Source organism: Camelus ferus, chromosome 24 (genome assembly GCF_009834535.1).
Source record: "Camelus ferus isolate YT-003-E chromosome 24, BCGSAC_Cfer_1.0, whole genome shotgun sequence".
In the NCBI taxonomy this organism is placed as follows: Eukaryota; Metazoa; Chordata; class Mammalia; order Artiodactyla; family Camelidae; genus Camelus; species Camelus ferus.
Genome location: NC_045719.1, coordinates 15,968,300 through 15,984,294, shown reverse-complemented (window position 1 = coordinate 15,984,294; position 15,995 = coordinate 15,968,300). Strand labels below are relative to the sequence as shown.

General features: G+C 38.2%; 1 protein-coding gene across 1 annotated transcript in view; it reads right to left on the bottom strand.

The window, feature by feature from the left end:
- Positions 1–15,995, bottom strand: part of ASXL3 (ASXL transcriptional regulator 3) — a 158,126-nt gene that overhangs the window by 60,495 nt on the left and 81,636 nt on the right. The window contains 3 exon segments of the mRNA XM_032467213.1: positions 5,812–5,931; positions 6,893–7,010; positions 15,525–15,646. Of these exon segments, the coding sequence (XP_032323104.1) occupies positions 5,812–5,931; positions 6,893–7,010; positions 15,525–15,646 (360 nt within the window).

The following is a 15,995-nucleotide window of genomic DNA, read 5'->3' as shown; positions in this document are numbered from 1 at the left end:
ATGTTTTATAATTTTGGAATAAAGACAGAGCAGATGAACTTACTGCTCAATCTGTTGCCACACAGGATGTTTAATTCCATTTTAATTATCCTCACACAGTTACTCTTAATTGGCTTAAGAACAATCTCATTAGATCTGACTGTCTTATCTCATTAAAGCTGGTACCTCATCTCTCTACACTAAGCAGAGGAAGAAAAGATGCAGTCATTTTCGTGTGTAATTCCTGGACACTAGAGAGTGCAAAGTAGCTGAGGTCGAGAGAACAGGGAGGAGAAGCAACAGTTGCCAACTTACCACACACAGTAAAAGCTATGCTCTACAAGACGCCGCCGGGCTGACCTTGTGAGAAAAATTGTGCGGAAGTGTCTGATTGGGGTCAGGGAAATTAGTATTTTGACCAACGGGAGCTAGACAAGCACCCATCTGAGTTAAGGCTGCAGCCTCTGTGCACCTGTTGATCAGTGAGTGCTCTGCTGGCTCAGAGCCTCCTCTTTACCAGAAGGGAAGCCACACAGGATTTCAGCATAGAAAGTGCACACACAGACACATGCAGACACACAGACACACACAAACACACAGAGGGAAGGAGCACATGAAAGCGCAGACCAAGGCTTTTTGTTACGAGGAACTACCCAAAGGAAAACAGAAAGAGGTCAAGACGTAAGAGTTCCTCGTTGTCTCAGAGAAATTAGAGAGGGATGATTACGAAAGAGCTCAGAGAGGAAAAACAGGCTTTCAAAGAGTGAAGTCTAAGGGAAAAAAAAAAAAAAAAATCAGAGGACAAAACTTAATCCTATACAACATGAATCCAAGTACCCTTCAGAAATAAGAAACTGCAAAAAGTCTGTCAGGGAGCACTGAATCCGTTAACATACAGTACCAGGGAGTTAGTGAACTATGAGGATTATGGTAAAAAAATAGAATATTAAATGTTAACGACCTTGATGCTTAAAAAATAATGTAACTAACAAACACATGGAGGTAAGAGGGACTACAGGCGTAATTATCTACTCATCCTTTATACTATACTGTCCAAAGATTGAGTAGTTAAAAAGATAATCACCCCTATTTCAGCTTTCCATATTTGGAAATATGGAAATCCTTATATCCATATCTTTGGAGAGAACTTTTAGATAAGAAAATACCTTGTGGCAAAGTTTAGCAATTTTTTTGTTTTCCTTCCTTTCTTTTTTATTATTCAGGCTAAACTTAATTAAATTTAGTACTTTTAATTAAAATGGTATAATACAGCTTTTCTAAGATGATCTCTGACCATGGCTACGTAATAGGGGATGTCAAATAATGTTTATAAAATACTGGGGGAAATTATTTTTGATGATAGCATTTAGGCTTACTATTTAAATTTTATTTTTATTTTCCTGCATTAATTTATTTTAGAAGTATGTAACATTTTATGAAACTAGCAACATTGTAACTCTTCACTACAAAAAGATTAAACCAAATAAAATACATTGGAATGAATCCCAGAAGTTGGGCTCAGCGAGGACATTTATTAAAAATCCCTCAGAGACATCCATTAGAAGCTTTGATTTGTTTAGCAAGCAATTTTTAAACTCCTACTATGTGATTGGGTAGGAAAAAGCATAGTTAAAAACTGGTTCAGGTCAGTGACCCCCAGTTCAAAGAACGTACATTTTAGTTATGGAAAAATGTGAGAAATCAATACAAAAAAAGTTGTAAGAGAGAGTATCATCAAACATGGTTTTCACATGTTCACAATCCATCTCAGAAAACTCCAGAGGGAAGGTTCTGAATGAGTTTCATCCTTTGCTAAAAACCAGGTTTTGCAAACTCCATTTTTGGCCAGCACCTACCTAACCCCTCACCAGATGTGGTTTCCACTGCCTGGTTATTTGGTGGTCTAATACCACACGAGTTTTCCAGCCCTGTGATAATAAAAAGGCCCTTGTAGATATTGTTAGCATTTGTTTTCATGCATGTCAGAATAGTGTGTTTCTCCCATGCGTGATTCACAAATAGGAAGAGAGACCAACAAGGTCTTGTTTGCTTTTTATTACAGCATCATCAGAGAAATACTCTGTAATTTAGATCCACAACTTTTTTTTTCAGCTGCATTCACTTGCCTCAGGTTACCATGTCTGTTCAGTCTGAGAGCTACTCAGAGAAACAGTCTAATAATTTTCACGCATAACCCTGGCCAAGAACAAACAAAATAAAATAAAAAATTAAGAAAAAAAAAACCATGTCAGAAGTAATAGGCTCCCATGGTGAGTGATACATTTCTCATAAGAATGTCAAGATCACCATCAGAGCTAGAAGGACAGAGGGATGGTGATGCTCTATTATCATTATTACTAATTTTTAAATTATTATTATTTTTTTTTACTGTGTGCTCCTAACCCTCCCCAGGGAAGCTGGCACATGAAGGAACATGAGGAAGTCTGCGGTGTGTCCTTTACAGCAAAGTCCTCGGGGAAACACACTGGGGTTCGCTGTGCCCTGGGGCTACACACATCTAGATGCCAAGATCCAGGTGAAGCCTATAACTTGAACAGGGTGACTATTCTGCACTTTGACAAATTAAGTAATTGCTATAGACCAAAAGGAAATACTGAGGGACAGTTAGAACTATTTTATGTCATGTCAGGGAAATCTCACAATGAGGATCAAAATTTAGGCTTAACAGCCTGGAGTCTGATTGTGACTGGATTTAGTTTCAAAATTACCAGACTTAACAGCATTTGTTTTCATTCAGAATGCTTTCAGCAGGTTAGGACTTAGTTACCCCCACCTAGAGAAGACAAAGACCGTTAAAATCACATTTCTGAAATTGTATGAGTTAGATGTCTACCTGGTGGGAAAAACAGACGACTCCCTGTCTGGCTGGCTAAGAGGCGTCCAGCAGGCTCACCTTTCCTTGCGTTAGTTCTGCGGCTGTGCCCTGGCGCAACAAAGAATGACCTTCCCCAAGAGCACAGGACCGTTCTCATTCAAGGATGTATAAATAACCACCCTACTAGGCTGAAATCTGCAGGATGCCTCATTTGTCCAGACAGACTCACTAGCTATGCCGTTACTTACAAATAATTCATTCAAAACTCATGCAGCACCTACTAAAGAGGGGGATATAGCAGTTGTGAAGAGTACCACGAAGATGGATGGGAAGGTCACTGTTTCTAAGGAATTAACAACGTCATGGCAAAGAGAGGGGAGCAAAATGTACATAAATATGCCTCCATAAAAAATATTTTAAAAATTATCACCATCAAAAACAAATAAATATGCGTGATGGGCTACTCAATACCATCCTGATTCGAAACTGCTTCCCAGCACAGAGAACCTTTACTCTATAAGATGCCATAGAGCATCAAAAATATTACTTTTCTAAAAGAGACACGGGATATTGTCTGGAGCTGGTTACATTTGAGGCTGTTGCTCTCCTTTCACACGTTTTCACTTTTCCTGTGTAGTGCTGGGCATGGGGGCTGGAAAGGTACTACTGACTTCATTTGCACAAAATAAGCTATTCTGCATCCTGCCAGCTGCTGCCTGGGTGAGTCTGTCAGTCACAGCTCCTTCCCAGTATTTCACCTTCAGTTTATTTTTGACAGATTTTTACCTTAATTGACTTATTTTAAAACCTCCCTTCTTCCTCTGTCGGTTTGATTTTACAGGATCAGCTGGGAAATCTTTTGGTTGCTAGCTCCTCTTCTGTGTGTAATGAGCTGAGTGTACCTGCATGTTAACACCTATGGCAGACTCATCGCATCACAGATGCCGAGCTGCTCCTCAGTGGTGCCCACGGGTTTACTGTGCAGGCTGGATGATCAGACATTCAGGACGTTCCCAAAGCGATGGTTTAGACTGTCGAGCTAGAGGTGCCTTGGCCTGTATCTCAGCTGTGCCGTTTATGGACAGCTTCCTTAACCCTGAGCCTCAGTTTCCTCAGCTGTAGAATAAAAATCATTCTACTGGACATAACTGAGGTCAGGACTAAATGAGATAACACACCAAAATATCTAGACCATTGTGTTCAATTTGGGCAGTGAACAGGATTTCACTTCTCCATTCCTTCATCAAAGTAGTTTCATTATTTCTGTTACTTTGTAGTCTACAAGAAAGGAGGTTAAAAAGAACACGGTGGTCTCCTGACATCACCTTTGTAATCTGCTAACAAGTTAGCTGAAATATCTTTACTGGATGATGTTTAAAATGTAGGGTGTTAAGTGGCAAGTGGGACTTCTAGGTCACAACAATGAGAACAAGAGATCCCGCCTGGAGACCTGAGCAGCTCCGGATGAGGGTGCCAGCTCTTGTGGACCTCCAGCCCTGAAGTTACTAGCTAAGTACAGAGAGGAGGAGGTCCCTGTGCCTTAAATTTTCTAAAGCTCAAGATATGGCATTGACTTTACTGAGGTGGGTAGCAGACAGTTTTTCACTGAAGGTCACTGACTTTTGTATTACTTAGGATATCATAATGTGATATTTTGGGGGGCTTGGCTTTTTTTAGGACATTTTTTCCATTTCACTCTCCCATTAGAGTTTTCCACTTCAGAAGCTACTCATATTAAAGCATTTACTTTAGAATACTCAAAAGACTAGGAAAAAACATGTGCATATACATCTAAGTGTGGTTATACACTAACACACACTAATACATTTGGGCTAGACAATACCTAGAAAATGATTCAGCTTTGGAAACAATGCAAAAGAGATTACGCTATGTTTAAAGAATTTAAAACAAAAATAAATTCTGTTTTCCCAAAGATCTCTTATGTAATAAGGCTATATAAATTCTATTCCAAGACATTATTGAAAATATGTCCCCAGGATTTAACAGAATCTTGATATATAGTAGGCAATCAATAAACCATTACTAAAATAAATAAATGGGTTAAAAATCTTGTTTAAATTTTACAATTAGATAAACTCTGCAAATAAAAATTACTCTAAGCTGCCAAGAAAGTTAAGTGGCAGAACTAGTAATAAAGTTCAGGTCAATACATTTGTACTGCCTACCAACCATTTTTCAAAATGTTACAATGATCTGGGACATTATCATGGCCCTGACTCTGAGATGGAAAAACTGAGAGACAGAAACGAAGCCATTACGTCCAGACATCCAACAAGGCAGATTTAGTTCAGAATTTACTGTTCAGCCTAGGATACGTTTACTTTCCTTTTCTGAATTTCCATATTCCTTTTCCTCTAATGCGGCTGTGGAGTTCCTGATAAAAAGTTATCAGGAAGGAAGTCTTCAGGAGAAAAACCTGGTACTGACTTGCCAGACCCAGTAACTGAGGCTCCCACACTTCTCAGCAACTGTATACTGGTTTTCAGACAAGCACTACTGAATATTTCAAAAGCAGCCTAAGATGAAAAGCAAGGCAGAGCAGTTTCACTGCAGCAGACCCCGACGACAACGTATTCTCCAGTGCAATGAACTCTTTGTAAAAGTCACATTTCCCCCCACCCCATACAGCATATTCCAATAAAGTGAAACGCAGTTGCAGGAACAAAACACTGCACGTTAAAGAGAACCATGATGTGGCAGATAATTACTTAGTATACATACACCGTTTAAAATCTCATATCTTCAACCTCCGCCTCATCCAATAGTATAATTCACAAGTTGAGCAACATGCTTAAAATCATTCCATTGTAATATGCAGCCTTATTTAGCACCCTTTTGGGTTTAGATAGATTGGAAAGAGTTAAAAATTTCCTTGTTTAACTATTTAAAAAGCGTTAAGAATTTTTCTATAATTTCATTAAAAAAAAGATTTAAGTCTCTCAAATGTGAACTGTTACAGTCTGTTGAACACTCACCTAAACCAGACTTTTTTAATCGTTTTAAGTGCTGACTTGTTTGTTTTCCAGTGGGAGATTTTTGCCCATGTTTCATTTCTTTATCTGAACTGTCTGCTTCACCATTTTTAGACTCGGATCCTAAAAAAGGAAATAGTTATTATGTCATTATCTTCCTCTTGCTGTCCTTGAAAAGAAAAATCTAAAATTGTTTTAAAAACCATAGATACAATCTCCTTTTCTAAGAGTTAATACACTACCTTTGGCCACAATCTGATTCCTCTACTGGATATAAAGAGAAAAGCCCAATAAATCAATCAAACAGAACAAAAAGCAAGAACAGATGGCCTGATAGTGGAGTCAAAAACACGTTCACTGATCTGATAGCTTTTGAAAGAAACACTCGGCTCTTTTGTAAAAATACACGAATAAGCTTCGACAATACTATACGCTCGGAGACGATGCAAGACTGAGACAGAAAGATGAAGGATGAAGAGAGGCTTGAAGGGAGGGAGAGACCATGCCTTTATGAATAACTTTATGTTGAAGCCGGAACCGAAAACGCAAACATCAATCTGTAATAAATAGAATGGTACACGGTTGATAAAGTGACAGAAGGTAAATTAGAAGAAAAGGTCAGGGCTGCACTGAGGTGAGAAGAATGTTGCCAGAACACAAAAACTCATAAAGGATTCCTGATTTTGCAGCAGAGGACTGGAAAGCAAATTCACACTCACGCAAGAACGGCTTTTGATGGCATTCCACATCAGCATGTGGTCCACTATTAAAGTTCAACATTCAAACAAAAGCCAAAGCAGCAACAAAAATACCCACCTAGCAGTACCGCACATTTCCTCACATCTATGGCATTAACAAAGGAACTCCTTTGATGAGAGCAAGCTGGAGCGCTTTCTCTTTTTTAGAGAGAGAAATACCCTATTATTTTTAAATCACCGAAAGAGTCAAAGGTATAAACAAAAATTAAATGAAACCTCAAGTGGAAATATTACTCAGTTTCAGAGAAAATTCATGACATCTCTCTCGGTGAGGAAGTCTCCTCCGGGGAGAAACTGGCCAAGCATACAGTATGTTAGCTCTTTACCTGACGGCGAATCCGACTGCTCGTCAGACACCTTTAATGGTGTCAAAACAACACGAGGAACAGTCTTGTTTACCATCATTGAGACTCCATTTCTTCTTTTCTGCTGCTGCCTCAAAGCCTACGAAACATGATCATAAAATATAACATACAAATAGAGTCAAAACAATTTCTCAGAATTGAATTAAATGACCCACTTGCCCATCGGGAGATAGAACCTCTTAAGACCCTTAAATTCCACAGAGTCACTAATTTGTCAGGACTCTTCATCATCCCCTTCATGTCATTTTCCCCTCAAAAGCATAAAAATTAGGCTTTGGCAAAAGGGATCAACCCGAGACCATTTTCGGTATCATTCGGAAAACAAAGCGGCACTTCCAGGTTTGTTCTACCTGAGCAGTGTGGTGTGAGAGCCCCTGGAATTTGAAACCATGGCTCCCAAGGAAAATAAATGTAAAATAAATGTTTCAAGACCGGGATAAAAATATATGTGTCTGCACTTCTCTTGCAGGTGCGTCCTCTCCAGTGTGCTGCTCAGTCAATCAAGTTAACACCGAGTGTCATCAGTATGTACAGCAGGTAAGGACTACAGTATTGATGCACTCACTCAGCCGTGGGGAGCACTGCACAAAATCACTGAACATGGCAGGAATCATTTATTTCTGTGAAGGGAATCAGTCCTAATCTTGGAAACCTTGCAGCACTTGGCTTCTGTCTGCTTGACTTTGGGCATTAACCTTCAGAACACGAACATGACGGCATTCTGGCAAATCCAGGGGGAAAAAAAATTGATACGAGAATAAATCTCTCCAAATGGGAGTACTTTGTGTTTCATAAATGAATCAACCATGGTGATGATAATGTAATAAAAAGACACTGAAAAGTTTTGAAATACAGCTTATCTAGCTGATCGCTTTACGCAGAAAATTACATGTAATAAAAAGGATCTTAAGCACACACAATTGAAGAGATGTTAAATTCACAGTTACAGGCATGCTCAAACTCCTCAAAAGGTTAAGAGGCTAACCACAGACAGTCTCAAATCTTTTAATTCCTGGTTACTGTGTAATTTCCACCAATTTTATAACATCTCAGTTACTTGATTAATGTTCTTTGACCAATAGCTGTCACAATCTCCTGAAATACTGCATTGAATGTGTATCCCCTTGCTGACAAAAACGATACCATTTTATTTGCGAAGGGTTTGAGCTGAATGTCCAACTTGTTGATCGTAAGATTTAGCAATTCAAATAATTATAGAAGTGAAAATTTAAATATCATTTAATTGACAGAAGGCATATTGAGATGAAATTTAAAGCCAGATGGGAAAGTGAATGGCTTGGGGAGTCTATTACAAATGATACTGTTGCTAATAATAACATGAGACATCTTCCCTTCAATTCTTACATTTATTGAGCTTTTTATCAAGTACCAGGTCAGGTGGGGGGACAGGAAGTACGAAGGTGAGTAAGGTGCCGACCTACTCACCTTTAGCTTGCTGTCTATAATATATTACTAAAACATGTGTGCTATAAAATATTTACAACATTTACTCTTCCTTTCATCAAGGTGTGTACAGAATTGCATAAAGCTCTCCAGCCTTGTGGAATAACTCCAAGCACTTTATAGACATTACCTATCAACTCAATACTAAAACAAGGAGGCAATGCAGCACCTTAAATTACAATTAAGCCTATCTCTATCGACTATGGAAGACTTTACAAAACAATTAAAACCTGTATAAACAGTGATTAGTTTTTAGGAGTCCATACATCATAGATTCCAACCTTTTCCCTTGGCAATCCAAACAGGCATATGTTCATTTTATGTCAGGCTGGGGAAGTGTATTTTGGAAAACGTTGATTAAGAAAAACAGAGATGAAATAATAAGATGCCTAGAAGCTGGAATTATAAAGTCAAAGATGACATGCCTTTTGACAGCATTTGCGGTAAATAATAATTAAAGTAACAAAAATTCTGTCCTCAATTTTTAGAGCTGAGAAAGCTCTGCTATAGAAAAATTAGTAGTTGGACAGAAATAAACCATGACTTTAATAATATAAAAATAAGAAAAACTCATTATTACTTTGAATTTTAAGGAGTCAAGCTGGGGCCAAGGTAAAGATAAAGAAATGTTAGTCATTACTGAGGCCATATCAATGGTCTCAGTGATTTTTTTCCTGAATATGTATTTCCTACTCAGAAATGTGAATAATACTTCTTGATACAACATTCTTTTAAATACTGAAATGCAACACTGCGTGCCTGTACTTGACCAAACTATGTCTATCATTTACACAAATGTATTTCTAAGTATATTAAAAATACACACACTTGGGGGAGGGTATAGCTTCATGGTAGAGTGCATGCTTAGCATGTACAAGGTCCTGGGTTCAATCTCCAGTACCTCCACTAAAAAATACACAAATAAACCTAATTACCTCTGCCCCACCCCCTAAAAAACTACACATACTTTTTTTTGCTTTACCTCTGAAAAATAAGCATTATATTTTCCCCCAGGTAACACTTTTAGGGGCAAATAAGCAAAAGTTGGGAACTCTTTGGTTACTATGACGCTGGTCACAGAAGTAAAGCCATAAGCTATGAGGTAAACTCAGGAGTATCTGAGTTCAGCTCTCACAAGCGGCACCTTGGGCCATAGACATTTTAGGCTACCTTGATGATTCTGATTCACTTTCTAGAAAGCAGGATTTACTTGACTGTGGACACTGGGGATATCCTCCAAGCAGATCAGAATGTGGATGGAGGCGGAAAAAAAACCAACGTTGACTCATTTGAGATGCCTGGGATGGTTTGGGCCGGCTCCCAACAAAAGAACTCTGGCACTCATTATGCCCACGAGGCAGGTATCTCAGAGAGAGATTCCTGGTCTCTCACTGCAGACCATGCTGTTCTGCAAATAAAGACGCTAGCTGTTTATGGTTTGTTTGTTTTCATTATGTAACTATATTCTGCAACTACGTGCACATTGGCCACACACACGTATGTTGTGTGTCTCCTTCTCACAATCCCTCGGAAAATGTACCATGCTTTCTGGATCACACTGGCTGAGGCAAGATAATGACAAGGAGGAGGCTGATGAGTGGGAACGCACAGACTCCACGAGGGGTGGTAGTGATGACTCAAGAGAAGCAAAACAACAGGATTTTCAGGTGAGTTTTTCTACTTTAAATGATGTGCCAGACAAAGCAAAGAGGATTCTGAGCCGAATTCAGCCTGAGGGCACCAATTTCTGATACCTACTAAATGGCATTCCCAATGTTCCTCATCTCCCCCAAAATAAATGCATCTGATCGCCGCCCAAGAGAGGTATTAAAATCCCCCTCTTCTAACGTGCTGACTTGGAGAGGACCAGGGGCTGCTGCAGAGTCATCTTAATGCCTGTGAGGTACAAGGATGCAGAGTCAGAGAAGGAACTGGCTGAGCAATGCGGGGTGAATTACGTGGGTAAATGTTCCTGTAAAACAGACAGCAGCACTGGTAAGGTGTTTTAAATAGGAAATCCACAGGGCTATTTTTCTGCACAGGCTTTTGGGGGTTGGTCAACGACCACCTGGCCTTCTCTCGGTAAGTCCTTTGAGGCCATGACTAGTGTGTCTCTTCACAGTAGGGTACACCTGTATCCCATGTCCTTAACTTTGAACTTTAGCTAAAATTCCAAGAGAACTAGAAAATATCTATTTTATGTTCCAAGGGAACTAGAAAATTCCTATTTTATGTTACAAATACAGTAGAAGTTAAACACAACTTAACTTGTAACGATCTAAGTTTGGGTATCCCAGTCTGGAAAATACACATCCATGCACTAGATTAAGAAATCAGGATTATGAAGACCACTTTAGATGGCCATGGAAGGTTTGTTCTGCACAAAGATAACCTGAAAGGGGAGATTCATTTGTTGTTGTGACAACTTGGGGCAGAGGTGGCTTTTTCTATTCCACACCAAAGATCTTAATTAGCTAGTGGTGGCCCTGTTGATCAATCCGGAACATGGTTTCACTCTGACACTGATATTATACAGTAAGTCTTACTATACTAGTCTAGACTCACTTTAGGAGGATGATATCAACAAGGCACCTCCAACTATTCAACCCTTAGCTCCATACTGGAATGCTAATGGAATGTCTTACTGAACAACTTTAAATCCTAATTTCACATCTAGAAAGAAGTAATACTGAAACCTAAATAAACAAGCAGATGGCAAGTGTAAATGCAGTGTACTACGAAGGATTGTACCTTCAAGCTGCCCACACATATAATATCCTCATGTGCATAGTACACAGACTACACTGGACTTGCCAAGTTTAATACTTCCATGTACCGTTCAGTATGAAAGAAATGTACTGGCTTACACTTGCAAAGTAAGTTACTTTTTAAAGGAAACCAACACAACAGAGTTAAACCAGTCTGGGAAAGTAAAGGTCATATCACACTTGCATTACAATTCTGGCTTTAAGAGAAAAGCGAGAAATCAAAAGATGCTGAATGAGCGTGCTTTCCTCTAGAGGTGCCTCACCGATATTCTCTTCTAAAAAGAGACAAAAAAAATCTTCAGATGAACATTTTATTTTTTAAACAGGAAGCTTGTCAGATAACTTTGAAAATATGGGACAGTTCTCATTTCTGACCTAATGAAAAATAAAATAAAACCTAAAACTAGAGGCTATTAGGTTAACTTGGAATTTGCATGAACAAGTTAATACCTTCTTTGTTTTGACACAGAAAGAATACTAACAATGTAACTTAAGAACACGCTGGATGCATTAAGTCCTTCACTGAAAACTCTGAAAATATCACATGCTGTGAATGCCGAAATAATTAGAAATACACACATATGTAACAGCTGGCTGTGTCAGGAACCAACAACGTGCATTGTTGTTAGTAGGCTAAATGTCAACGCCCACGTTCAGAAACTGCCATCATGCAAAATAACCTTTGGATTTTCACAGTATTGGTCAAACATATAAAGCTAACGCAAAATACCAGGAATATGCCTGCTCTGCGATATAAAGAGGGAAAAGGATCTGCAACTTTATGAATAAAATCTACCCCCCTAAATAAATAATGAAGTCAAATAAACCAACAGGAACAACACAGAAAGGTCCCCACCATGTTACCTCCCATCCTAACAGACCTTGTTCCTCTCTGATCATTCATTTAATTCTGTTGTTTAAAAACTTCCAAAATTTAATCTTTCTTCATTATCCTTCTGTGAAATCCAAAATGTAATCATTTCACACTTTAGGATCATTACAACTAAAATACCAAGGCAGAAAGAAGACAGGGAACAAGGTAATAATCAGCAATCTGCTAATCCCCAGAGGCTTCTGAATGTGCTTACTGCGAACATCCTGTTCAGAAAAATAACTACTGAAATAACAACGTATTATTCATGCAATTACACCGAACATATGATGTTAACTAATGTTTTGATGATTAGAAAGTTAAAAGGACCCAAATATTAGAAGCAATGGAGATCCACTATGTCAAGAGCCAAAGGGCATTACAGCCTCCATACTGTCCAGCCTATAATTAACTGCAATCCACAGCAGTGCAGAGTAAGACACCACTCTCTGTGGCAACGCGCATGCTTTGGTGGGGAGGTGGGGGCTTCAGAGCTGGGAAATTATGTCTGGCTTACTTTGCATGAGGAATGTTTTAAATTATTTTTCTTCACTATACTTATGCTTATAAAGCTACTGGATTTTGGTTTTGGTTTTTGTTTTTTTCCACCTACTTCTTTCTAAGAATTTACATTGGACAGTGTGTGATTGAACTACGAAAGCCTAATTGACTAAGGATACACTTCTCGTAAAATGATAAAAGCTAATATAACTGAGTGCCCACCTTAAATATGTGCTGATGCTGCACACAGCAGCCTGTGTTAGGAAGTGATGTTCTTAGTGACTATGTTGTTATTGGTTTCCTTGCACCATACAAATAGTCAAAAATGTAGATTTCCTTAGATAGCGTCAAAAATTCATCTTCTCTATTACACAGCATATGCTGAAAAGGATTGTAAGTTAAGAGGGCAGAATCTGAAACTATGACCCTGGGTTCAAATGTCATCTCCAGGACTGACTCAATGGACAATCCTGGACAAGTTTTCTAACTCCTCTTGGCAGCAGCTTCCTCATTTGAAAAATATTTCAAAGGATTACTTTAAAGGATTTGTATGAGGATTAAATGGCACAGTGCCTGTTAAATGCAGAGCGTAATTTCTAGGATTCAGAAAAGTAAATGACAGCTAATGTAATTGTTATTAGGGTCATTTAGCTACCCTACGTTAATGAGATTATGATTTGTGCCTGTATGTGTACACACAAAACATATTCACAACCACAGAACACATGTATATGGATATCTATGGATAAGTACACTTATAAAGAATTCTCCATGGTCATAGCCATTCAACTCTCAAAAAGAAAAGAAAGCTGCAGATTTGCTGAGGCTGCTACAATTTAAAATGCCGCATGTTCAGTCAATTTTTGAAATGCTGTCTGAAGAAATTCAGCAATTACAGGGAATCTGGGCAAAATTCTGCAAGAACAGCTTTTCTTCTAAATGTGTTTCCAATATGAATTTGATTATTAATCAAATATTAGCATACCTGCTATATACTTTGCCATATTGTCTGAGTAACTAATTTGTTACTTGGTTATACAACAGGAAGTTTTAAGAAATTAATAAATAGCTATTTCACATATTAAGAAGCTTTCAGGACAGGTTTCTTAAAAAAAGGCTTAGGTCCTAAGGAAGTGAGCAACATTTTCCATGAACACATGCCTTGCAACAAAACGAAACAAAAATTCCCACTAACTCAAAGTTGTGTAATGTTTTAGTCATCATAAAAAATGTTCAAATGATATGAAACCAAAATGAAGAAAGTAAAAAATAATGAGACATGACAATACAGTGATCTGAATGTTTATCTTTGCATTCGCATATGGGGAGACTTCATAGCGCACACATTTTCTCAATCACTGCTCTTCAGAAGTATGAGTTCCATTTATGATCACATCTGTGTTTCTTAAACAAGCTTGGTTACCAGTATTCAGTGTCGTATCTTTTGTTTCATCCTGGTTGGTTAATTTGTTGCCTACATCCTATTTGCCACCTGAATCAGCCTTGTTCCAGGCTTCTCTACCATCATCCATCTTTTATTTCATCAATTAAAAAAGGATCCCAACACTAAATTCATTTCTGATCTTTGGCATCTAAAGCATTTCACAAGAGCGATGATACAAATGGCAAGTTTAGCCAAGAGTATTTGACCTACAAATGGTGAAACAGTTACTACCTTAAATATAATATTAATGAACGGAAATGCTGCATTTTCAGTAATTAATACAGAGTAAAAAAGTAACATAATTCAGTACAAAAATGTTAAGTTTCTTTCCTAAGTTTCTTTGTTTGAAATAGAGGAGTAGGTGGAGACATTCTAAATTTAGGAGGCTGGATGTGAGTATTAAGTAGCTTTACAGGTTGGTGAGACTTTAAAAAACTTTTTAACTGTATTAAAAACATGGTGTCTTTTTCTTTGTTATATGTATATAACACTAGACTGACACCTCTATTCCTAGACTTGGTAAAGGTCACCAAGGGGTAAAGCAGAGGGGGTTGTCACAGAAGAATAAAGATTAAAAAATATGAGGAAAGCAGTTAAACAAGGAAAAACCCTGAATTCAGGGTTAAATACGTGAGCTTTCCATTTATTGGCATTATTACTATCACAACCATGCAGTGTCCCCATCCAGTGAGAGCATCTCTTCCTTTTCTTCCCTGCACGTCCAGCACTTGCCAGCATGGAAGCAGCAGCTAACACTTACTGAGGGATTATTATGGGCCAGACATCCACTCTACCACGTGCTTTCAGTGTATCACCTTAATTCTCATACCATTTCCATGTGAAAGGCACTATTCATTTCCCACATCTTCTAGAGAAGGAGTTGTAAGATTCAGAGAAGAAAAGTGGGTTACCCAGAGTCACACAGTGAGTAGCAAGAACTGAAACCAGTGTGTGGTAGAGACCAGAAAACATCATAACCACTGCTTCCCACCGCCATCTCTGGACACGGGCACACAAGCTAGGACTGCTTACGTCATATCGGGACGACACTGCAAAGTTAACCTCCACTCAGCCCCAAACACATTAATGGATAGTCTAGAAATAAGTAAGCCATGATTACTATTTTTCTTATTTTTAACAATGCATTTCAGTAACAAGAAAGAAATTATGTCTTTTTAAACATCAACTATCAGATAAACATGAGGCCACAGAGACACTATTTTCAAAATAAGCAATGCATGTATGAGCCCAATAATGTTATAATGTTTACTATAAATCACACATGCAAAGAGTCTTAATGTAAGTTTTATTTATTTCCAACCACATTTTCCCTTTTATTCTACATCAAAGTTCTCATCCAAGCCTCTCCTAGTTTTTAGCATAGATTAAAATCAGTGTCCTGAATATTAGGGGAGTGGCTGAATCGAGGACATCTCTGTTTCTCTCTGATTGCTATGTTCTTATTTATTTTACTTTCCCTGCATAACATCTGTTATCTTAAGTAGGTAGAATTGTAGGACGAAGAAGAAATGCCAGCTACCTTACCTGTTTGAGAGCCTTTTTGGTGTGTTGCTGAAAGGAAGACACTAACTTGCTTTGCACCGCTGTGTTAGTAAGGCTTGAATCTCGAGTGGAAGATGCTTCATCAGTTACCTGCTTCGCACAAACTAGAAACAGAGAGATAACGATATTACTAATTTGAATTCCCTTTTTTATAACCACTGTAATTAACTCACTTGGAGCTTTTCTCCAATTGAAAACGGATACCTAAAATAAAGCAAAATAGCACAGCAAAAAAAAAAAAAAAAGAGTATTTAGATTTGAAAGAAGGGATCATTTAATAACGGTGTGGCCACGGTTACATTTAACCTCTCTAAGCCTCCATTCCCTTACCCACTAATTGATGGTAATTTCTATGTCACAGGGTTATTGTATGGACATTAAAAAAAAAAAAACCACAAGATCCGTCTAAAGAGTTAGGAGTCAGTAGTTAGCTTTCTGAAGCTGAACAGGGAG